Source organism: Carcharhinus amblyrhynchos, chromosome 6, assembly GCF_965287045.1.
Source record: "Carcharhinus amblyrhynchos chromosome 6, sCarAmb.v2.hapA, whole genome shotgun sequence".
NCBI lineage: Eukaryota > Metazoa > Chordata > Chondrichthyes > Carcharhiniformes > Carcharhinidae > Carcharhinus > Carcharhinus amblyrhynchos.
This window is the reverse complement of record NC_137329.1, coordinates 90783635-90809539: the sequence shown is the minus strand read 5'-3', so window position 1 is coordinate 90809539 and position 25905 is coordinate 90783635. Positions and strand designations below refer to the sequence as shown.

At 43.2% G+C, this 25905-nt stretch overlaps 1 protein-coding gene across 1 annotated transcript in view; it reads right to left on the bottom strand.

Annotated features, from left to right (window-relative positions):
• The window catches only part of cacna1c (calcium channel, voltage-dependent, L type, alpha 1C subunit), a 1035639-nt gene that overhangs the window by 658697 nt on the left and 351037 nt on the right, over positions 1 to 25905 (bottom strand). Inside the window, exon 5 of the mRNA XM_080190924.1 lies at positions 7538 to 7677. Within this exon, the coding sequence (XP_080047050.1) occupies positions 7538 to 7677 (140 nt within the window). The remainder of the gene's footprint in view (positions 1 to 7537; positions 7678 to 25905) is intronic.

Genomic DNA, 25905 nt, shown 5'->3' with positions numbered 1-25905 from the left:
CAAAGTCTCTTGTGATGGCCTTGCACTCCTTATAAACAATAGAATGCTGAAGCAATATAACACCATACAAGCAGGAAGTTGGTTCCTCCATATTTTCTGCCATGTTTCAAAAATAATTGGTAAGGTTTACCAATACCAATATAATTGATTGCACAATGCAAGCAATTTTCTTTTCAAGCTTGGACTCCTAAAGTCCAAATCTCTCCTTTCCTCTGCAGATCTGGGAGGTGACCTTGCATTCCAGGAATATTTCCTGGGCTGTCTCTCACACCACAACCTGCTGCTGCTCATTTGTGCCGTGTGCTTCACCCCAGTAACATACTACCTAATGTACCAAGAGTGCTAATCTCTGTGCTGGTGCTTGTGAGAGGTAGGAGCATGTAATAGATCTTCCTCAAGCCTTGACAGAGAGGATGCTGAATGAAGTTTTCCCTTGTGTGAGAGACTAAAACTAGGGGACATTGTTTAAAAATAAGAGGTTGCTAATTTAAGACAGCGATTAGAAGTTTTTTTTCTTTCAGAGTGTTGTGAGTCCTTGGAACTCTATTGCCTAGAGAGCATTGGAGGCAGGGTCAATTAATATTTTTAAGGCAGAGGTATATAGATTCTTGACTAACAAGGGAGGCAAAAGTTATTGTGAGTAGGAGGAATGTGGAGTTTAGGCCATCCTAGATCATCCATGATCTTTCAGAACGTCGGAAACGGCCCCAAGGGTCAAATGGTCTACTCTTGCTCCTAACTCATATATTCATAAGTTTGTACAAGGACTATCATCTTCTGAGGTGCCTTCAGGAGGGTCCCAGAGGAAGAAGAAAGGTGGCAAGAGTTAATTTGGATAGCAACGTATGGTGGGCTTCATAATGCAGGCTGAATTTGTTGAGCTGAACATATTGTGATATTTTGAACTATACAAAGAGCCACAAGTAATCATCTGTTCAGTTACGTCGCCAGCATCATCATCTTTTAGGGACCACTGACTTTCAAAGCAATCTGCTCCATTTGGGTGATGGGCATAATACTGGGTGTATCTTCCATTCCTGCTTACTTTCTTTGTGTTCTTTATAGTTTTCTCTTGCAGAAAGCGGGAGTATCTACCTAAAAGGAGACTATACATGTATAAGACATGTAGTGCATATGTACAGAGGAAGAATCAAAATGCAAGCAGAATGAAAAGGTACTGAATGGAAAGCAAGTAGCTGGGGTGTGAAGTGAGGAAATGGTTAGACAAGTTAATTGTTTTACAGTTGCAACCCTATGAGGACAGAATGTCATTAGCGGCTGCTAAGGGCAGATTGAGAAAGAGAAGCAAGTAACTCAAGTTGTCGATGGGAATGTTTAAGAATACAGTTTCTACAGGCTTCCAGGAGGTATTTCAATAAAGTGCCATATTACAAACTGCTAGGCAAATTTAAAACCCATGGAATTGAAGGCAAATTATTGCTCTGATTACTAGTCAGTAGAAAACAGAGAGTATATGTACTCAAATTGGAAAGAAGTGACTGTTGGTATTCCACAAGGGTCTGTGCTGGCGCTTCAATTGGTCATTATATTTAATAATGACGTAAATTTCATAATAGAAAGCTATAATCCATGTTTGCAGGTGACCCTAAGATTGATAGCACAGCAAATTGTGTAGACAATGATATAAACTTACAAAGATAATCCAGCTAGTGGGCAAATTGTGATCAAATGGATTTTGATGCAGGCAAGTCTAAGGTCATCCATTTAGTGGAAAAAAAGAACCGATGTAAGTATTATTTAAATGGGAAAAATATTAGGAACAGAATAAATGCAAAGGGATTTAGGGGGTCCATGTACACAAATGACTAAAATGCAGTTGACAATGTGAAAAAACCATAAATGCTAATGGAATGTTAGCCTTTTTAACTAAAGGACTGGAGAGGAGGAAGTTTCATGCCTTGCTTAGATCACATCTGGAGTATTGTGTACTGTCCTGGGCACTATAGGAAGGAAATTTCCTTTGGAATGTATCAAGGACAATTAGGCTTGGGCAACAAACTCCAGTGAAACTTGTATCCTGTAAAAGAATGAAAAAAATAGAATGGCTTTGGAAAGAGTGCAGCACAGATTCACTGGAATGTTTCTGGGGCTCCAGCGTTAAATTACGAGGAGAAATTACAAAAACTAGGTTTGTATTTCCTGGAATTTGGAAGATGAAGGGTGATCGGATTGAGGTTTTTAGGGTTTCAGGAATCAATAGAGCATATAGAAATTTTACCTGGTGGTGGTTGCGGTGGGGGAGGGAGGGGGAGGCAGCGCGGCTGAGGGCTTGACAAAGGAGATCTACGACTGGATACTGGATTTAGTTCTGGGAAATGAGCCGGGTCAGGTGGTTGAGGTTGCAGTAGGCGAGCATGTGGCTAATAGTGACCACAACTCCGTCTACTTTAGGATACGAATGGAAAAAGACGAGAGCTGTCCTAAGGGGAGGGTGCTAAATTGGGGGAAGGCTAGATACAGCCGGATTAGGCAGGAGCTTAGGGATACAGGCTGGGATAGGCTGTTGGAAGGCAAGACCACATTAGGCATGTGGGAGTCTTTCAAGGGAAAACTGCAAAGGGTGCAGGAAAGGCATGTTCCGGTTAGGAGAAAGGATGGGAAAGGTAGGATTAGGGAACCGTGGATTACTAGAGATATAGAAGACCTGGTTAGGAAGAAACGAGAGGCGTATGTCAGGTCTAAGCAGCTGGGAACGGAGAGAGTGTTGGAGGAATACAGTGAGAGTAGGAGGGATCTCAAGCGGGGAGTTAGGAGAGCAAAAAGGGGGCATGAGATGGCTTTGGCAGGTAGGGTTAAGGAGAATCCAAAGGCGTTTTACTCCTATCTTAAGAACAAAAGGGTGGCTAGGGGTAAAATCGGTCCTCTCAGGGACAGACGTGGGGAATTGTGCTTAGAGGCAGAGGGAATGGGGGAGATCCTGAATGAATACTTTGCGTCGGTATTCACGAAGGAGAGGGGCTTGATGTCTAGTACGGTCATTGAGGGAGCGGTAGACCAATTGAAAGATCTATCGATTACGAGGGAAGAAGTGTTAGGGCTTTTAGATGGCATTAAAACCGATAAATCTCCGGGGCCCAATTGCATTTATCCTAGGCTGCTTAGAGAGGCGAGGGATGAGATTGCTGGGCCTCTGACGCGAATCTTTGTCTCTTCTTTGGACACAGGTGAGGTCCCAGAGGACTGGAGGATAGCGAACGTGGTACCGTTGTTTAAAAAGGGTAGGAGGGATAGCCCGGGTAACTATAGGCCGGTGAGCTTAATGTCAGTGGTAGGTAAGTTGATGGAGAGGATTCTTAGGGATAGGATGTATGTGCACTTACAGCGTTGCGATCTGATTAAGGATACGCAGCATGGCTTTGTCAAGGGGAAATCTTGCCTTACAAATCTGGTAGAATTCTTTGAGGAGGTGACAAAAACGGTTGACGAAGGATGAGCCGTTGATGTCGTCTATATGGATTTCAGTAAGGTGTTTGACAAAGTCCCTCATGGTAGGTTGGTACAGAAGATTAAAGCTCATGGGATATGTCGTCAGGTATCTAGATGGGTAGAGAACTGGCTTGCAAAGAGGAGTCAGAGAGTAGTAGTGGAGGGGTCTTTTTCTAGTTGGAGGTCTGTCACTAGTGGGGTGCTGCAGGGTTCAGTACTGGGACCTCTCCTCTTTGTAGTGTATATAAATGATTTGGAAGAGGGAGTAGGTGGTGTGATCAGCAAATTTGCTGATGACACCAAGATGGCTGGATTGGCGGGCAGTGAGGAGCAGTGTCTGGCAATACAGCAGGATATTGATAGGCTGGTTGATTGGGCAGATACATGGCAAATGGAGTTTAATCCGGATAAATGTGAGGTGATGCATTTTGGCTGGAATAATGTAGGGGGGAGTTATATGGTAAAGGGTAAGCCCATAAGGAATATAGAATCGCAGCGAGACCTGGGGGTGCAAGTGCACAAGTCTTTGAAGGTGGCAGTGCAAGTGGAGAGTGTGGTGAAGAAAGCCTATGGTATGTTAGCCTTTATAGGAAGGGGTATAGAATATAAGAGCTGGAGTCTAATGTTGCAGTTGTACAGAACGTTGGTTAGGCCACATTTGGAGTACTGCGTACAGTTCTGGTCGCCTTACTACCGGAAGGACGTGGAGACTCTGGAGAGAGTGCAGAGGAGGTTTATCAGGATGTTGCCTGGTATGGAAGGACTGGGGTATGAGGAAAGATTGAAGAAATTGGGGCTCTTTTCCCTTGAAAGACGCCGACTGAGGGGGGATCTAATAGAGGTATATAAGATTATGAAGGGTATAGATAGAGTAAACAGAGGTAAGCTATTTCCTATGATAGAGACACGGAGGACAAGGGGCCATGGACTTAAGGTGAGGGGGGAGAGGTACAACACAGATATTAGAGGGAGGTTTTTCACACAGAGGGTAGTGGGGGTATGGAATGCTCTGCCAAGTAAGGTGGTGGAGGCAAACACGCTAGAGTCATTTAAGAGTAACTTAGACAGGCACATGACTGGGTTGGGGATGGGTGGATACAGGAGATTGTTCTAAATAAAGGTCATTAGCATTGGGGCGTCCCTGGTAATGTAAATGGGTATGGTATGATAATAATGTTTTTCTCTTTTCATTCACAGGTTTTAAGTCAGTCCACCTCGTGTCCAACGAGGGGCATACACGTGATGGGTCGTACTGGGGCTGCTCTTGGTTGTTCAGGATTGGCCTAGTGCTTCATGTCGTTAGTGTGCGCCTAAACTGGACAAGATACTGGGCAAGACGACAGCTCAGTGACTATCGCTGATTGCTGTGCAGACACATGGATTTGGGCCAGTGTCTGTGGGAGTTTGCGCATTCTCCCCGTGCTTGCGTGGGTTTTCTCCGGGTGCTCCGGTTTCCTCCCACACCCCAAAGATGTGCTGTTAGGCTGATTGGCAGGAATAAATTGTCCCTAGATCAGTTTCCCTCAATCTGGATGGCCATAAAACATTAGACAGGGGTCGTAGGGGGAGAGGGGGACTGGTGGTGTTGAGATGGCAGCACGGGCTCGTTGGGCCGAAGGGCCTGTTTCCCGGGCTGATTTTGTTCTTTATTCTCTTTGTTCTAGGACAAGGCCCCTCAAAATCAAAGTCAGGCCACTCAAGAGAAAAGTAGGAAAACACATCTTCACACAAAAAGTATACAGAAAGTGGTAGAAATTAACATATTTTTGCTTGCTATACATACAAAAGGATGTGGAGGTGAGGCAGATGGAGTTAAGAGACAGATCAGCCATTATCTACTGAGTTGTGGAACAGGTTTGAGAGATTGCATGTTACCATTGATGTTTGGAATGAGAACGAGAGATGGTATACAGTGATAAAAGCAAATTACTGTGGATGCTGCAATTTGAAACTTGGGAATCTGTTGGTATACTGTGCCCTTGCAAAGGATATGATGCAAAGGAGGAAACTTCAGAGTACTGGGGGATGTGAGGGCTGTTACAACATATCATGATGAGAGATGGAGAAGTAAAGAACTGTGCTCACCCATGCTGTTCTCAGAAGATCACTGAAGTGATTTTTGACATTGAATCCAGTCTCCGAATCCAGTCTCAGGAGCGACGTTCATAGAACTGACTGGGCCCAATTTTACCATTTTCATTCTAAGTGCTGAATCGGGGTAACATGCAGATCTGATTTAGAAATCTGCTTTCAGGCACCCCCATACGCACTCAGCCATGTCCAGTACCATTTGCGCTGTGGGCGGGGTTTGGCACGGCCGAAACAATCGGAGCTGTGAACTGCGCATGCACAGTTGGAAAAAAATTTGAAAAAGCACGCTCATGTCAGATCGCTTCTGGGCCGCAGGAAGCGGAGAAAGCGACCTGGGAGCAAAAAGCTGGAACAACGGTGTACACACACATCACTATCCCCCTTATCCCACCTCCGCCATTACCTACACACATCACTGTCCCCCTTATCCACCCCCACACTACCCACACCCATCACTGTCCCCCTTATCCCACCCCCCCACTACTCACACACATCACTGTCCCCCTTATCTCACCCCCCACGACTCACACACATCACTGTCCCCCTTATCTCACCCCCCACTACTCACACACATCACTGTCCCCCTTATCTACCAACCCCACTACTCACGCACATCACTGACCTCCTTATTCATCCCCCACTACTCACATACATCACTGTCCCCCTTATCCACCCCCCCACTACCCACACACATCACTGTCCCCCTTATCCCACCTGCCCCACTAGCCACACACATCACTGTATGTGGCCTCACTCTCCCTCAACCCCTCCCAGACAACGATCTAGCCTCACTCCCCCCCCCCCCCAGAGAATGGTATGGCCTCACTCCCCACCTCACCCCCCAGACAACGATTTAGCCTCACTGCCCCCTCTCCCCAGAGATTGATCTGGCTTCACTATGCACCCCCCCTCCAGAGGAACATCTGACCCACCTCTTCCTCCCTCCCCACCAGACAACAATCTGCTCTCTCCCGCCTCCTTCACCCTGCCAGAGATACAACTGACCCGCCTCCTCCTCCTCCCTCCTCCCCAACCAGACAACAATCTGGCCTCACTCCCCTCCCCCACCCATCTGAGAATGGTCTAACTCGCCTCCTTCCTCCCCCCCACCACTGTTCTTAATCAGAGAACCGTTGGAAACACTGAACGCGTTCTTCAGCAGCTGGAGCACCCGATTCAGACATTTATTTAGCAGGTCGTTTATGGCGCACTTCCGGAATGGCAAACGCGTTGGTAAAGGGGGAAATGCTGATAGAGTTGGGCAGATAGTTCATTAATTCAAATTAAATGCGCCCATTTTGGGCATGAAGCAGATCACCACCATTCCCGGTTTTCGGTAAAGTGTCAATCTGCGCAGATGCGGGCGCGGATCGCGTTAATGGCCTCACACCCAACTTTACAACGTTTTCGCGCCCGAAAATGGGCGCAATGCAATGGTAAAATTGGGCCCACTATCTCTGCCATCTCTCTCCAGGCATAAAATATAAATATGAATTATGACTTTGCTTCTCAGTTGTGGGAATTCAAATGTCCCTGTATGACCTCATCTGTTCCACCAAGACCTCCAGAGGACATTCTGAAAACTTGGGACAGGCTTGTGACTCATTCCTTTATGAAAAGATCTGCCAGACATTGAATGTAAACCTTTCATTAAAAGTGTATTCATGCTTTAAATAGGTTTCTGGATCACCAGTGGTAGTCCCAGCTAGAAAGTTGGTAGGCTGCCCATTCCTGATTCAGTTGATTGGCAGCCTGCCAAGTAAATGCAACTGGGCCTTGGAGTTAAAATAGCTCAGCCCTCACTGATGTCATCAGTTGAGTTGGTTGCTCACTTCCCTGTCCAAAGGCTATTCAGTGTAATTCTATCATTTTTTTGATATAGTGACATTGGTTTTAGAATTAGTTTAATAAAACAATAAAAAAAGGCGATGCAATTCAAAGTCTTCCATTGTAGACTTGGGTCCTATAGTTTGCAATTGCACCTTGTCAAAGTACTTACTAGGAACACCAGACACTAGGCGTAATGGTCGTAGGACTCTGAATGCTCTTAGAGCTTTGACATCAAATCCAGCAGCTTTACTTCCAATTGGGTTAATTCCCTCTGCTTTGGTCGATTGTTCTAAAATAGCACTAAAAAGCCTATGAGAGAATGAAAAAAAACATAAAGTATACTTTATCAAGGACATAGTCACATAAAATGTACAAGCCCACTTGCCAAAATAATTTCCTTTTACAAGCTGATTAATTCAAATGATCTTTTCAATTGCAGTTGCAATTTGCTGAAGTGCCTTTTCATGATTTCAGGACATCCCAATGTACTCACAGTTGTTGAAACGCTTTTGAAGGATAGTCACTGTTGTAATGTAGGAAATGTGGCAGCCAATTTGTACACAAAATATTCTCATAAACAGCAATGAGATAATGATTGGATAATTTGTTCAATGATGTTGGTGAAGGATATATTTTGGCCAGAACATGGGAAGAATTCACCTGCTCTTCTTCAAAAATTGTTGTGGGATTTTACACATCAATCAGAGTAGACACACATTTGGCTTAATGCCTCTCCCAAAACATGGCATCTCCGAAAGTGCAGGCCTCCCTGCACTTAGAGCGTCAGCTAGATTTTGTGCTCAAATCTCTGCAGTAGGACTTATACATACAACCATCTGGCTCGGAGATTGAGGATGCCACTATTGAACCATGGCTGACAGTTGAAATAAGACTCATTTGTATAACTTACATAACCCATAGTGACTTGTGAGGCAGACGTAGTTGACAGAGGAAATAGCAAGACTAACGAAAAATCAAATATATGTAAAATCACTTTTTATGGGAAGGAGTCAACTATGTCCTCAGCATCAAAAGAAGGACACACAGTAAAATAAAACCAAAATACTTAATCAGTCATCGCCTATACCAAATTAAACAAGAAAAATTGGTCATCTCCTATGCCAAATTAAACAAGAAAAATTATACCGAGTATAAAAGTAACTAACTGTCCAGAGAATAGAGATGGTATCAGGCAAAATCTGGCCAGATTGGTCAAAAGGACAATGGGGATAAAGCTGATCAATAGTTGTGATGAGCTTTTGTTTGCCTGCACCAGGAAACAAAGGGACATTATGGAATATAAAGGGTGATGAGGATTTCTTTGAGAAAGATTTCAGTGGAGTTCCAAAATAAAAAAGAACCACTAACTGGACTATTACAAATACGTGAAAAAACAGAGGCTATTAGAAAATCTTAGCAAGGTTTCTGGAATGGAAGTCATGATTCGAGGGCTTAATTGAATTTTATGAGATGGTAACAAAGGGAGGACCAGAAGCCTGTGGCATTTACACTCAGAGGCAGCAGAGTGGCTGGCGGCCAACCAATTAGATGCACAGAGGGCAGAATCCAGCCAAAAGTGTGGCAGGATTGTCAGGAGTAACCAGTATTGCCTTTACTTCACAGGGTCACAGGTCTGGGCACAGTATGTAAATAGTATCAGAACGAATATCCACTCATTACTATCCAAGAGCATCAGTCTGGCTGTGGTTAAGGAATATGCATTCCTTGGACATAGATCTTTCCTACATAGTCCAGTTTTGTTCCTCTGCCCTCCCTGAATCTCCCTGAATCTGCACAGAGCAAACCTCCTTTCCTCCTTCAGTCAGCCATGCCTCATTCACCTTTCACAGCCACATCCTTTGTTCCCTCCCTACCTCCTTCAGTCAGGCATGCTTCCATTCCATTTACAGCTGCCACCTGATCGCAATTCATCAATGCCTCCCTTCACCACATTCAATCTTAGCATTTTGGCTAAGATCATGTCAAATCAAGCTTCAATCTTGGAAGTCTCTTGTGAGGGGACCATGAATTGGATTCAATTTGAATTAGTTTTTGGAACAAGCAAGGAGATGGATTAAGGGATTACCCTGTCCACTCTGCACATTAGCTTTGTAACTTCAAGAATGAAGTCAAATTTAATAACAAAGCTCCACATACATGAAAAGCTGCTCCTTGTCAGCCTAAATTCATCAGGAAAGCTACCTCATCTGCTGCATGCCACCTTTATCCAACTGTAAATCAATTCCAAAGGTACAATTTAATCCAGCAAAGTTAAATTTTAATGAGTACACATGGCATGCTAATGTATTTTTAAAAATTTCCCACTGCTAATGAGCCTCAGCCTTCAAAAATATCTGTACATAGAAAGGACCAGAGAAAGAATTGTTGACCAATTGCTGACCTGAACCAGAGGAATCATTTGTTGAATCATAAATCAGTGAAAAAAAATTATGCTCTCAAGAATGGGAGAAAAGAAACTTGGTGTGTAACAGTGAAAAAAATTCCACAGGTTTACTCATTAAAAATCAAAAATCTTCATTTTAGAGTTTTTTTAATGCTGATACCTTTTTGTTTTTTTTATCCATTTTAACATCATTTGTGTATTTTCTTTTCATTCTCCAAATGCTATAATAATATAATGAACAGAATCTCCTGCTCCTGCCAGCAGTGAGAATTGTGGCAGTGGGAAACTTAATAAGCATACTGGTGAAAAATTAGTTTTGAATTTTGATCTTCCAACTTCCAAGGAAGATAAAAGGTGGTTTGGTTCCCCACGAAGCAATGTCAAGAACCCCCTTTATATTTTTTAGCATCTCGTGAATTGTCATTAGAAGGCCATATTGCCAAAATCAGGTTCCCTCTCCAAATTAAGTTCTCAGCCAGCAGCTAATTAGAATGTCCTTTTTGACTGTATATAAGTGGTGCACATATGCCGAGCTTCACTTGGAGCTCAATTGACAATGTTTTTGACATCCTTTTATTCAATTACTGATGTGCCTATTGTACAAGCTGCATCAAGGCTAGGCATGGGAGGCAAACACAGGGCAAGGGTGAGACAGAGGGAGCACTAGGATGGGAGGAACGAAAGGCTTTGGGGAAGGACTAGAGTGGAAGGGTGAAAGACTGTTTAGGGCATGTTTTAAGACTGAGGAATGAGGCTACACGATCAAAGGCCAGAAAATGAAGCCACACCATCCAGGCCATGTTGGAGGGCACTACATGACATGTGTGTCTTGGTCCCAGTCTTAGGTGGGAGACAGCCTCTCTAGGCAGTGATTGTGCTGTACAGAATTGTGAGTAAGGTGTGGTCAGTCAACTAAGGCATTTGGTCCTGGAGATTCAAGACATGGTAGTGGGGAGCATACGGCAGATAGTTTCAGGGGAAGCATCTAGATTCAGTAAATTGGTAATTCTGAAGGAAAAGAAGGCTATTGGATGGACTCATGTGGGGGTGGGAGGGTTTCTCTGAAAATAAGGGTGTAGCTGGCTTTGAAAAAGTGAAGGGTGCAATCAACAAAAGGCACAGAGTCTTCAACATTGAAGGAAATCAGGAGAAAGAACAGGAATATCCACATGATCAGTGGTCAGGTCAAGGGTGATGGTGAGGCTGGATGGTAAGAGAATAAACGAGATTGCAATTAGAAGGTGATGACTCTGGAAGAGAATGGGAGGAACTTGGTCAGTGATAGGGATTGGTTGCAAGGTATTGGTTGCACTCCTGAATGTTAGAAGCGCCATCTTTGTCTTCACTGAGAAATGATGCTGTCATAAAAACAAGCATTAATAAAAATCAGGAATACTATTTTAGGCGGAGTGAAGGGCACTATTACCTATTGACTCAAACAATGGATAGCAAGGCTCAGCTAAGTACTGGTTTTGAGGGTTAGATGCCCATTGAAGGAATATTGCTAATGGGGCATGCTTATAAAGTTTTGGCACTACATTTGAGCTGGCCCTCTGTTCCTGTCAGAGGAATGTAAAAAGGGATGGAGGAAATATCAATCAAGGGCCACAGCTGCTGGACAAAAGCTACATGTGCACTCCAAACCTCTATTCTGAATTTGTGATCATGGTTTACAAGTCACAATGCCTAAAGCCATGACATTAGTACAAGACTAATGAATCTCTTGTGAGCGCCTAAACAGATGGAGGCAAGCTGACAATTGACTGATGGAGGGTTCTCGCATATGACTATATTCCCCTGATTAAACTCCCGTTTATGAATGCATGGTCATACTGAGGGGAAAGGTCAGCCATTATGGAACTCCATAATGTGTTTAACCAGTGTGGGTGGCCTAGTAAAGTCTAGATGTGGGAAGGCCAAGGAGTTTGCACTGGCCTCTTGGTTTTAAGATGAGGGAAAGCTAGTCAGGGAAAGTTGTAATGGAATTCTCAAGTCTATTTATTGACAGATACAAAGAAGAATGGAGAATGCAGCCTGCAGGCAATCCTCCTTTGTCGATAACTGCAGTTTGAATGAAGAGAAAAATCCATCACCAATTGGCACCGGAAGAAGGAGTAGCCTGAACAGCAAAAGGAAACAGTGGCCCAAGAAGTCCCAGATGCTCCGGAACAAGGGACAAAATCAACTAAGGCTAATGTCATGACTATGAATACATAGAAAACATTGTTTATATATGAAAACGAGTGGAAGAAAATACTCAAGAACTTTTAGGCTTGTCTAGGAATGTGATAGTTCACACTTGCCCACTTCTGTGTGAAGAACTAATGCTACAAGAGCTTGAAGAACATCTTATGCCAGTGACCTTGAAGGTGACCTCTGAACTGAATGATTTTGCCAGTGGGCCCATCCAATGCTCCATTGAGGACCTTTGTGGTATCTCCCAATTGGTGACACACAGATGCACAAGGGAGGTGAGCCAGGCTGCAATCTCTAGTTTTCCTCAAGTGCAGGGCACGATCAACTGCACACACAAGCGCCTTAACAGCAGCTGATGAGATTCATCAATCAAAAAAGATTTCACCCTCTGAACATTCAGCTAATTTGTGAGTTTTAGAAATCAGATTCTGCATGTTTACCCAGGAAGCTCATTTTGACATCAACTTCGCAAGTGCCACCGATCCTTCCTGGACTTTGGTACTGATAGGGCTGGCTCCTTGAGGACAAGGGCACACCCAGATGACCTGGTTGATGGTACCCGTTCACCATCCACATAGTGCTGCAGAAGAGAGATACCTCACATTCCACCACTAGGTCCTCGATAGATCAAATGATTGGCCTCCTGAAATTGCATTTCATTATTATTGGACAATTCAGGCAGGGTTCTCCAACACTCACCACAGTGTCTGCAGGTGCACATGCTGTTTGAAGGAGAAACAGAGGAGCTAAACAGCTGCTCAGATGAAGAGGACATTGAAAGGGATGAATTGGAAGAGGGCAAGGATGCAGACATGCCACGTGAAGAGGCCATTGCATGAGAACAATGTGGAAGAAGTGCTTGCGACAACTTGATGGCTGCAAAGTTCCAGGAGGAGTAATGTGCAGTCATGTTTTCTCAATGTTCTCTTCTTTAGCCTTTGTTGCATGGAATGTCCCATCACCTTCAATCTCAGCTAGAAAGTTTAATGTTCTCATAATGATTATGGAAATATCAGTACTAATCATATCTCCTAATGATGGGATTCATCCTTGGAAGGGCTTAAACCACAGTTAAACATTCTTGGCAACACATGGCTGCTGTCACTTCTTGCATGTCCTTAAACAAAACCACATAGTACTGCCACCCAGGGTCTCACTAAATCCATTTGCATGGCAGCTCACAATTGGCTATAACTCCAAATTACACAGGGTTACACGTTCACATCAGTCTGAGACCTGCACAATAAGGCGTCACAACCATATGTTTCACTCTTTAAGGCATAAATAGCTAAATGAATCAACAGAGAGCAGCACTATCTGCTCTATCGCCAGCTCCCCTCAATGCAGAATTTTGAGGCATCAATTTGCTATTGTCACTTGTGAAAGAAATGGTCTTGGTACTTCTGGTACTTAGTTCATGTCCTCTTCACCATCTTTTCCATCAGCCATTTTATACTGGTTCCTGTGCACTTACCATTCAGCAATCTTGTCCTGACATGCAGGGCGGGACCTTCTCTCTTTGCTTGCCCCAAAACTGGAAAATCCCACCTGAGGTCAACGGACCTTTTCACTGTCTCCCCCACCCCCCACCTGCTAAAATTCCCATGGTGGGCAGCACAGGAAGATTCACCCCGTAAACTCAGTTTCCTTCTCGGCCTAAATTGTTGTTTTGTCTAGATCCCTCCAGTACAATTTCCGTAGCAGAGTGTCTTGATTTTTCAATCTCTTTTCATCTCATGCATCAACTAATCTTCTGCTTTGACACTGGTAGTTTACTCCATGCATCTGCTTCTTCACCGCACTCCCCCCCTCCATTCTAGCTCCATTGTCCACAGTTGTTCTTCTAATAGTTGTATTCCTTCATCTTGATATTCATCTGAAGTATCCTTAAATGAACTGACAATTTTAAGTAGCCCCTCTTTGTTGAAGAGTTCTCTTTAGCAATCACAGTCTTCAGCCTGTTTCTGAATTTGTTCCAACTTGGCTTTAATTCTCCAATCCCTCACTCACTTGAGAGCTGAGTTGCCCATATCCAATGATCAAGCTGTTCTTCTCGGATTCGGATTCTCCTCCTCAACACTTATGAGTTTTCATCTTCATCCATTTGTCTCATGTAAATTTTGCTCCGTCAGCATTCCAACATTGACTTTTAGGTCTGTGCAAGAAATTCCCAATCCACTAACATTTTTTGCTAGTTGATTGCATCAGAGTTTTTCCTCTATCACTAACTTTTTTTCTGCCAAAAAGAATCACAAATATTCTTTCATCCATCGCTCATCCATTTGCAATCCATCCATTTCTGATTGTCTTTCAAGGTGAATCCAACATTCTCTTCTAACAAGAGGAGAGGCATAGTTGAGGTGATGGCCTAGTCGTATTATTGCTAGAGTATTAATCCGGAAGCTCAGTTAATGTTCTGGGGATCCAGGTTTGAATCCCATCACAGCATTTCGTAGAATTTGAATTCACTAAAAAATGTCTGGAATTAAGAATCTACTGATGACCATAAAACCACTGTCAATTGTCGGAACCTATTTGGTTCACTAATGTCCTTTAGGGAAGGAAATCTGCTGTCCTTACCTTCATCAGCTTTGATGAAGGGTTATCTATACTTGAAACATTGGCTCTATTCTCTCCCTACAGATTCTGTCAGACCTGCTGAGATTTTCCAGCATTTTCTGTTTTTGTTTCAGATTCCAGCAGTATTTTGCTTTTATTCTTTTCTGGTCTAACCTACCTGTAACTCCAGGGCCATAGCAATGTAGTTGGCTCTCAACTGTCCTCTGGCAACTAGGGATGGGCAATAAATGTTGGCGAGCAAGCGATGCCCATGTCCCACAAATTAATAAAAAAAAAATCTCTCCCTTCTCATGCTTTGCATGTTTTTAGACAATTGCCATGTTCTCTTTGTTGTAATTGCATTAAACTTTATTTCTATGTTCAACATTTCTTCCTTCTTCTTATTATACTAGATTGCTAACTTGTTCTAAGAGTTGCGTTTTCTCTTTGGGTTTGTCCATTGCTGTGTCTTGCTCAGCAGCCTCAAACAACAGACAGTTTCTCCCTCTCTGTAGAATGCCAATTTCTCAAGTTCATTTGCATTTTCCACATGATTGGTAACTCGATCATTCCACTGGATCGCTAAAGAATTCCCGACAATGCTCTGGAGTACTAGAGTACTGTGTGCAGTTCTGGTTGCCATATTATCAGAAGAATGTGATTGCAGTGGAAGGGATACAGAGGAGATTAACCAGGATGCTGCCTGGGATGGAACATTTAAGTTATGAAGTGAGTTGGATAGGCTTTGGTTGTTTTCATTGGAGCAGAGAAGACTGAGGGGCAACCTGATCAAAGTGTACAAGATTATGAGAGACATGGACAGAGTGGATAAGGAGCAGCTGTACCACTTGGTTGAATGGTCAATCACGAGGGGACATAGGTTCAAGTGAGGGGCAGGAGGTTTAGGGGGGATGTGAGGAAAAACTTTTTCCTAGACTAGTGACAGTCTAGAGTGCCTGGGGATGGTAGAAGCAGTTGTCTCACATCCTTCAAAAAGTATCTGGATGAGCACTTGGTACATCATGACAGTCAGGGCTGTGGGCCAAATGTTGGCAGAGATGATTAGGTGGGAGATCAGGTAGTTCCAATGTGTTGGTGTGGACTCAATGGACTGAAGGGCCTCTTCTGCGCGGTATGATTCTATGATTCCAAATGATAGCTCTGCTCTAATTTCTGCTTCAACAGCACAGTGACCCTTGTAGTAGATGATACAGGTGCCCTATGTGGGCACCATGGATTAAGTAGTTGATGCGTTGCACTCTGAGACCAGCAATTTTCTCACCCATCACAAAACTGATAGCAACCATTACATAGTATTTCCTTGGCTCTGCTTTATCTCTCAACCCGTTTTACCTTTATTTCACATCTGCATGCTCTAACTTAAGTTCCCTTACAACTTGCTGGTGATGAATGTTGTACTGTTTCTTACTTGCCTGAATAGATTTCCTAGCTATTTCCACCTCTTTCCTAGTATTTGTTTTTTTTTTCTCTTTTGGGGATTCGTGTCACAAATTTTTACCTCATTTTCTATTTGCTGTAGTTTACAGTTACATTTACCCAACTCTTTTCTCTTCATTTTTACTTCTTCTACTGTGGCTTGTCTTACTTTGACTGATTGCAGTTTTATAGTTGACTTGGAGTTCTTTGCTTAAACTTGCAAGAAACTTCTCATTAATGCTATTTTAATGTGATTTGTGGGCCTGTGATTGAATTCTCTGAGTTTGCTTGTATCTCCCACCCCGCCAGGAGTATTTCACTCCAGTGGGGTTCAGACTAGCTCCGCACTTTTGCAGAACTAGTGGCCTGACCCAGCCACTGGGTGGCTGCAAAAGCACCACATCTGATCCAGAGTGGGATCCTTATGATGATGCCATAGCTAAAGAACATAAGAACATAAGAAATAGGAGCAGGAGTAGGCCATCTGGTCCTTCGAGCCTGCCCCGCCATTCAGTAAGATCATGGCTGATCTGTCGTGGCTCAGTTCCACATTCCCGCCCTCTCCCCATAACCCTTAATCCCCTCTCTTATCAAAAACCCATCAACCCTCTTCTTAAAAATATTTAGCGAGGTAGCCTCCACCACTTCAACTGGCGGAGAATTCCAGAGATTCACCACCCTTTGAGTGAAGAAGTTCTTCCTCAACTCCGTTCTAAACCGCCCACCCTTTATCTTGAGGCTGTGCCCCCTAGTCCTACTGTCCTTTCTGAGCGGGAAGAGTCTCTCCACCTCTATCCTATCCATCCCATTCATCATCTTATACGTCTCAATGAGATCTCCCCTCAATCTTCTACACTCTAACGAGTACAAGCCTAGTTTATTCAGCCTCTCCTCATAGCTCAACCCCCTCAACTCCGGCATCAGCCTAGTAAACCTCCTCTGCACTCCCTCCAAGGCCAAAATATCCTTGCGTAAGTACGGCGCCCAAAACTGCACACAGTACTCCAGCTGCGGCCTCACCAATGCCCTATACAGCCGCAGCAAGACCCTACTTTTATATTCAATCCCCCTCGCTATGAAGGCCAGCATCCCATTCGCCTTCCTGACCACCTGCTGCACCTGCAAGCTGGGTTTTTGCGACTCATGCACAAGGACCCCGAGGTCCCTCTGCACTGCCGCCTGCTGCAGTTTCTCTCCAAGTAAGTAATAGTCCTTCCTACCATTATTCCTATCAAAGTGGACCACCTTGCACTTGCCAACATTAAATTCCATTTGCCATTTCCTGGCCCATTCGCCCAGCCTATCTAGATCCTTCTGCAGACTCTCCACACCCTCCGCACAATTTGCCTTTCCACCAATCTTGGTGTCATCAGCAAATTTCGACACCATACACTCGGTTCCCTTCTCCAGATCATCTATATAAATGGTAAATAGCTGAGGCCCCAGCACCGACCCCTGAGGCACTCCACTAGTCACCAACCGCCAATCCGAATAGCACCCATTGACCCCCACTCTCTGCCTCCTATTTGACAACCAGTCCTCTATCCACGCTAACACCCTACCCCCAACTCCATGTCCCCTGAACTTCTGCAATAACCTCTTGTGAGGTACCTTGTCAAAGTGATACAATGAATTTGATGAACCCTTTGCATGGATGCCAGACACTGGATTTGATGGTTTTAAAACTTCTTACATCTTCGATCTATAGAATTCTTAAAGTACAGAAAGAGGCAGTTCAGCCCATCAAGTCTGCACTGACCCTTTGAAAGCCCATTTTACCCAGGGCCACCCCTCCACCCTATCCCCATAACCTACCTAATCTACCTAACCACCACATCTTCGGATGCTGAAGGGTAATTTAGCATGGCCAATCAACCTAACCTACACATCTTTGGGTTGTGAGAGGAAACCCATGCAGGCACAGGGACAAATTGCAAACTCCGCACAGACCCAAGGCCAGAATAAAATCTGATCTCTGGCACTATGAGGCAACAGTGCTAATCACTGTGCCACCCAACTCTTTGATTACGATTAAAGTTATCTTTGTACAATTAATTTATTCAAAAACTGTGTCACATTGCTGTTGCACCTCTCTGTCTACATGAGATGATGTGCCATATTATATTAATATGAATTACTGGTATTATGTTTTCATTCACTTTTCAAAATGATGATCACCCACAGCTACGCCGGCGGTTAGCATTTTATACTTGGCTTTAAGTCGATCACCATTTTCAGAAGTGTCTTTGGAAGCTTCGAAGGTCATTTTATAAATTGGAGTTTATAAAAAGGCAGAGCTTAAAGCAACAGCTTGAGTTTGCTCTAAAATTTATTTTGTGCTGAATTTTTGTTGGTGTCAATAGGCACAGAACAGCTTTGCCTGCCTCACAAAATGCTGTGGTCTGCTGCTGGGGTCTTGGGTAGATATTCTACTTCAAGCCCTCATTTTATTGCTGACTTCTGAATCAGCTTGCTAATGGGCTGATGGATTTCTGTTTCTTCTGTCTGGCATGATTCACCACTAGTTCTCACAGAACACTGGTGAGCTACCAACCTGAAATTGGTTCCAGACTCCTGTTGAATCTATCGGGTAGATTCAAAGAACAAAGAAAGAACAGTACAGCACAGGAAACAGGCCCTTTGGCCCTCCAAGCCTGTGCCGCGCATTGGTCCAACTAGACCATTCGTTTGTATCCCTCCATTCCCAGGCTGCTCATGAAATAGATATCCCACCAACTTTGCATAATTCCATAAACATTCAAAGGTTCATTATCATTAAAATATTGTTCAGCCTCAAAATTGATTCAGAATGGAATATTTCCAATTGTATTCTAATGGAAATAAAAAAAACAAATGGGTTCTCAATGAAAAACGTCTTTGTTTTCTGTTCTAACCCTCAACAAAGGAACTATAATGGTACCTTCAATTTGAGAGCAGTTCATGATAAAACCAGCATTTATTAATGGCTGGAATTTTCTGCTCCTGTTGGCAGTGGGTGGGAATAGCGTTGATGGCAGAAAATCCAGCAGGAGTCCCAAAATGGCTCACTGGATTGTGCCCCATCATGTCAATAAGGAATATAGTTCCTACCATGCAATGACAGGAACCCCATTTAAATATATTCTAATATAATTAGCAGGCTTCCCTGCTCTATTATCTCCCACGTTAGGATTTCATCCCCCTCCCACCAACATTACATCATGTTGACAGGGTTTACAGCAGGTTGGCGTACAGCTCCTGAGGGGGCAGGTTGGTCATGCCTACACAGTACCCTGGCACTGCCCCCAGAACTGCCCAGGCACTAAGACATTTCTCATTGAGAACCATTTGAGAGACAGTGGCAGAGGGCAATACCAAGGGTGGGGTGGGGGAGGGGGGGTGAAATCTTCCTGTTGGGAGATCCATGAGAAGGGGTTTTCATGTGGGGGGTGGGGGGGGGGGGGGGGGGGGCGTGGCACGTGGGAGGTGTTCTCCCTGTCGATGGCGAGATCCTTTTTTTTATTGTGGTGGCCCGATCTCTTTCAGGGGCAGCACTCCCAGCCTGATGGCATGGGACATGTCACCAGCAAAGTCAACAAAGTTTCAAAAAAATATGATGGCAAAAGCCATCAGCAATGCCAGTCAACTACTCAACGCTTCTCCCGCCCAAAACAACAGTTTAAAAAACTGAAAGTTTCACCCAATGTATCAGACTTGCCTAAAAAGAATTTTGAAAAGTCAATTTTCACTATACTTGGAAAATTTAAATTCTTATAGGATGAAAAGATACACCTTTCTACTCTTCAACTCATGCCAGTAAATTTTGAAAATTGCATAGGTACAGACCATATTATGGAAAATGCTGCAATTTAGTCATATTTAGAATGCACAGATGTCACTGGAAGTTCTGACTAACTGTTGCTCAGTAACAATGTTCAGTATTTTGAGATAAGCCAAGGCATTAAAATTAAATCTTTAAAGAACGCATTCCTAAAAAGCCAATTCGTCATGTTATTGTGAAATCTGCAACTTTTCATTCTGGTTGTTAAAAAGTCAGTATCCTCCTACAGGGTGTTATTCAAGAAGTAAATAGCCTTCAGAATAATTATATACTCACAAGGAAATAGGATTAGATTTCCAGATCTAGGATTACGTCAGATCCCAAGAGGTCAGTATCAGAATATAGAAAGTGCCGGGGTTAAATTACAATGGGTAAACATAAAGACTAAGGGAAGAACAGGGCCTATTTAGACCAGAAAAGTAAGCTATATATGGAGGCGGAAGTGAGCATTGTTCTTACTGAATACTTGGGCCACGATTCGCCCATTCTGACCCACTAATTCTTTGGCGGATCAAGCCAGGAGAATCGCTTGTATGCCAATTCATGGAATTCACACATGCGTTCCCGATGCCCACACATGCCAGCAATGGACATTTGGCGCACACGCTGGACCACGCTGAAAACAGGCAGGAACAGTAGGTAAGTTATTTTAATCTTACTTGAGTTAGTCAGCCTAACAATGGTGGTAGGTAAATTGTATAAAGGAGGGAAGTATTAATCATCGTTCAGAAAGCATGCAAATTTTTAAGGACATTCATCATTGATTTATTAAGGGATGATCATGTCTGACTAACTTAACTGAATTTTCTGTGAAGTACCAAAGCAGCTTGATGAAGGTAATGGCCTTGATTCTCCCAAAACTAAGTGCCCAATGGGTGGGTAAGTGGGGGCATTTCCTGCCTGTTTTTTGGGCGTACTTACCAGAGTGAATCTCCGACACTCTGAACACTGCAGAGTGGCTCAGCATGATTCCATCTAGTAAGTAGGGATCAGGGCCTATTCCCGCCTGAAAGGCCGGCAGCATTGTGCTGAATAGGCTACTATGCATGCGCCGATCTGTCACTGCGAAGGTGCCAGTCTCCCAACTGCTGACCAGGCCCACAATCCCCCCTTCGCGGGCCTACCCAACATCCCTGGGCCAGCTTCGATCTCCCCCAACTAGCCTTGTTCTCCCCCCCGCCAAGTCAGCCCTAACCCACAGCCTGCCCTCCCCCCAACCATGACGAGCCCTGAAAGCCCCTGACCCCAACGGCCAGGCCTGACTTCCCACGGACAACCCCACACTTCCCTTAACCCAAATGGCCAGGCCCGACACCCCCCATCCCAATGGCCAGCCTTGACTGTCCTCCTCTCTTCTCTCCCACTGACCCCAGTGCAGAGTGGCAGCAGGTCCTGTCCCCATCTATTGCCTCCAATAGGTCCTGCCACCCCCAGGATGCCCTGCCTCCTTGGCACTACCCAGTACCCAGTGGACAGTGCCAAGGCACCCAGTGGACAATACAGGTTGCCTGGCAATGCCTAACGGGCACTCCTCCTCCTTGCCTCCAACCTCCCAGGGGGCCTTCAATGGCCGCTGTGTCCACTAGCAGGATCAAGACACCTGTTCCCGTTAGTGGGGAGCAGCCGTAAACCCCACTGGATAGGGGGGAGGTGTGGGATGCTGGTGGGCATGGAGATTTCTCGTGCGGAGCTGATTGCACAGAAAAAAGTGCTTGGGAGACTCATGAATGGCCTAATATCCGTCATCAACCTCCGCTGATATCGCTTGGCCTCCTGCAATCAGCTAATATGTTTAATGTAATCTTATCTGGACTTTGGATCCAAAATTGGCGCACTGACATGAAGCAAACTATATTTGATAGTTATTTGTGTGAGTAGCCAGAAGGCCATTTCCAGTGTGTTTCACAGAACTCAGTACTATAGTCCTTGCTTTTCATGATATATATCAATTACATAAAGGTAGACGTATAGAGAAAAGGGTTAACTCTAATGGTAACTACTGAGCGTATGTATAAGGATGTTAGTGTTGTCAGTCACTTGAGAGGAGAAGTGTGTGAGACATTTTGAATTCCAGCTGTGTCTTTTTTTTATTTAACTTCTACAAATAGTTAGCATGTAATCAAATGTTTTTGAACAAAAGACCATTACCTTCAATTTACAACCATTGAATCTATTTTACAACCATTGAATCTTGACATAAACCCACAATAACTGAGGGGGCACAATAAATAAATTTATAAATGTTACAAAAATTGGTCCTGTGGTTGATAGTAATTAAGAAAGCTATAGTCTGCAAGAAGATATCAATAGTCAGGCAGCGACAAAAGTCACAAATGGAATTCATCCATACAGTTACGAGGTAATGCATTTGGGGAGGAAGAAATGTCAAGGGAATACATAATAAACAGAGGGACCTTGAGTTCCTGTTCAAAGTCTCCTCAATCATATTGTTAAAGCGGTTAAGACATATGGGATACTTTCCTTTATTAGCAAGACATATTGGTTGAGGTGAAGGAACTGAAGTTTTAGATACATGGATTAATCTAGCAGCACTGCAAACAGATATTTACCTGAGAAAAGTTGGTTTCAATAGGGCATGAAATTTAAGGGTTTAAAACAAAGATTGAAAAACATTCATAAGAGAAGACGAGGCTGTATTTCACATTTATATTCTAAAAGGATGAGCTTGTGTAAGAAATGTCATTAAGAGGGATTCTAAAACAGGTAGTTCAGATAAAAGGTCAAAAGAAAAATCCGTATATCCATATAGCGGTAGCGTTCATCCTACACAGGGAGCTTGTCTAAGATTACAGTCATACACAACAGGAAGCTGTACTCACTCCAACCCAACTAGTGTCTGGGGAAATCATGTTTGAACAGACATTTTGGCTGGAATTTTACCGATTCGCCCAGCACAGAATTGGAGCAGGTGAGGGGCAGAGCATGGGAAGGTCCACTGAGGTGGGATTTTACGGTTTCGGGATGAGAGGCCATAAAGCTCCATCCTTTATCTTTATTCAAGCCAGAAACAACCCACAAGAGATAGAGGTTCTGGAATTTGCTTATAGTTTAAAACTCATGGGATGTTGCTTGGCAGGGGGGAGGGAGGGGTTTAGCGCTGAGGTTAGGAAAATAGAGAGAGTTGGAAATGGATGAATTTAAATGTATTTGTGTAGCCATTAGAATCGCTCAGTGTATGTTTTTGTTGCCTTTCTTGTTGTATGTTTTACTTGTCATTTAATTATTACGATAAAATTGGAACATTCTTCTCTGGCCTTGACATCTTTCCTCTCATTATACCAAATTGCAAAGAATACAGTTTCCCTTCCCTTGGGAATTCAAATATCCCAGCATTTAATATCAGTTGGGTTCTTAACATACAAGGGTTTTTGCAGAAATGGAGAATTTCAGTTATTTAATAGCTGGGTTGTTAGTGTTTTGAACACAAAGACTTAATTGAGGGACTATTTAAATGAGGTGAATGACATTTTGAGGGAGATAGGGCAGATAGAGAGGACATGTTTCCTTTAGCAAAGAGAACAATAATCAGGGGCCATTGATTTTAAGTAGCTAGAAAAGGATTAGAGGAAATTGAGGGGAAATGTTTTCACCTAAAGCAGGGCTTTCCAAACTACGGGCCATGGGCCACATCCGGCCTGCAGTGGGCTGCATCCGAATCGGAGTTTGGAGACCACTGACCTAGAGGACTGTGGGGGTCCTGAATATTTTTGAAAGGGTGACAGCAGAGATACCATTATTGAATTCAAACAGTACATGGATATGCATTTACAACAAGGCCATGGATCACTTCTTTTGAAATTACAAGGCCATGGATCACTTCTTTTTTTGGCCAACGCAGACACAGGGCTTCTATGCTGTAAGTTTCTATGGTTCTCTGATTCCAATTAATAACAAAGAATATTTAGATGAACATCGCAGGAAATACTTGCTTAAAACAGTGAAAAGATAATTTTTTTTCTATTTTGTTCACGTTGCATAATATGGATCATTCCATTAATTGTTTTATAAATAATAAACCATCCATAAATGACAGAAGTAATTTCCAGGAGCAGCGAATGAAATCAATGATTGTCAGATAGGTCAGTCTATTAGTCACCTAGTTGGGAATTTTCTCTTGTACCTGCTCAATAATGTGTCTCACCCCTATAAATTAATGAGATGCAATACCAAATTAACGCACAATATTTTATCCACGTCCACATGTAAAACATATTCGAATGTATGAAGCATCTGGAACATTTCACAATAGTGTTCAAGAAATTATCTGAGAAATGTATATTTTTAAATGAAAACTGAACCTGGCTGTGATGAGTTAAGTAGAAAAGGCAAGAAAGAAAATATCTACAGGAGCAAATATATGATTTTAGCATTTAATATATTTTGTTGCTGCTACATTACGACATTTTTAAAATTTTCAAATTTGAGAAGTCCCATCTGAAAATTATGTATTTCACACTCCTTCTTCAGTACTTACTAAAATTAACACCTTCAGGTAATTTGATGCATTTTATATAGTACACTTGAAGACCATACAAAATAGAAAAATGCATAATTTGTCAAACTGCATTTAATTTCTTAACTAAGTATTTAGCATATGTATGACTGATTTAACAAATTATAAACACTCTCGTAATATACAACAAAAGAGCCTACTGTTTGCTGCAGTATTTTTATTATTTTTCACATTCATCAAAGAGGTAGAATATTATTGAGCAGATTTTGAGGTAGCACTTCGAATGCAGAGCTTCTGATGCTGGAAATCAAGCATGGGAAGTTACATTATTGTTCAGCAGTCTGCTCCATTTTTTATGTATTAATTATTATTTTGCTGAACAAATAATTTTTTCTCAGGAGCAATCAAGTTTAATTATCATATACAAACATGGAAAATATCTTACTATTACCTTTATTTCTTGAAATGTTAATTTATTTAACTAACTGCTTCCATCTAGGAGGTGATGGGTAGAATGATTCTGCTGCCTACTTAGTGAAAGTGGTTAGAGGTCTAAAAAATTTTCATCAATATTTGGTTGGTGAGTTCAGTTGCTCCTCCTTCTGGAACATGTTAACTTTCTCACTGGAGGATGTGGGAAATGTGTTGGTTTCACACAAAGCCCAGTTGGTTTAAATAAGTTAATGGAGGAGCAGGGAGCATAGGGGTGACCTCAGTTCTCATGGTCCAACAGGGTTCTTTTTTAAAACCTTTTTTCTGATAAATCTACCAAATAAAAGGATCATTATTTGAGAATCAATAAATGAGCTGTGCTACACCAATGAATGAAATTTTCTGGTATATGCTGTGTCCATTTCTGTATCAGTACCATGTTGATAAATTGGATTTTGATCTTCAAAGTTAACAAGGCTCCTGCCTGACTCCAGGTTATCTATTTCAAGATCCCTACCAACATAGCAATGACCGAACGTATATGGGAATAGGCATCCAAGACTTGGGGGGAAGGGGCGAGCTTACCAAAAAAATGTGCCAAATGAGCATGAAAATGGGAAAGAATCATGTCTATTTCTTGGGTGCGCTGCCAGATGCAATCGTTTGGCACTTAGGAAAATAAAGAGGCAAAATATAATTCTTGCCAACAGGGCGAGTGAGTGGAGCTTATTCACACTGGGTAGCCAGTTCCTGAGATCTGGGGGTGCTATTGTGCAGCTGCCCTGATAAATCTATTACCTTCCCTCCAATTGCTGCCTCAGACATCACCCTGAAGCAGGGTACCCACCCCTTGCAGAGTTCCACACCTCCTGCCACCCCATCATGGCCCCATCCTTGCCCCCTTTAAGCTCTACCCTTCCCCTTAGGCCCTGCTCCCCTTAGCATTGCCAGGTGGAAACTGTCAAGAGACATGGGCTGGCCCTGCTCCAAATAGCTTGGGGGCTTCAACGGCCTCCATTCCAACTGTGAGAACATCACGTCAGGTCACTATTGATCCTTGCCGATGACCTGTGCCCCTGTCACAGTGCCAAAATAGCTCTTAAAGCCACAAATGACATCCAATGGGTAATTGTGACAAAGGTAAAGTATTCCTCCTCATCCTTCTTGAATTGCTTAGTTCTACTGACATGGTAATCCACACCATCCTCTTCCTAT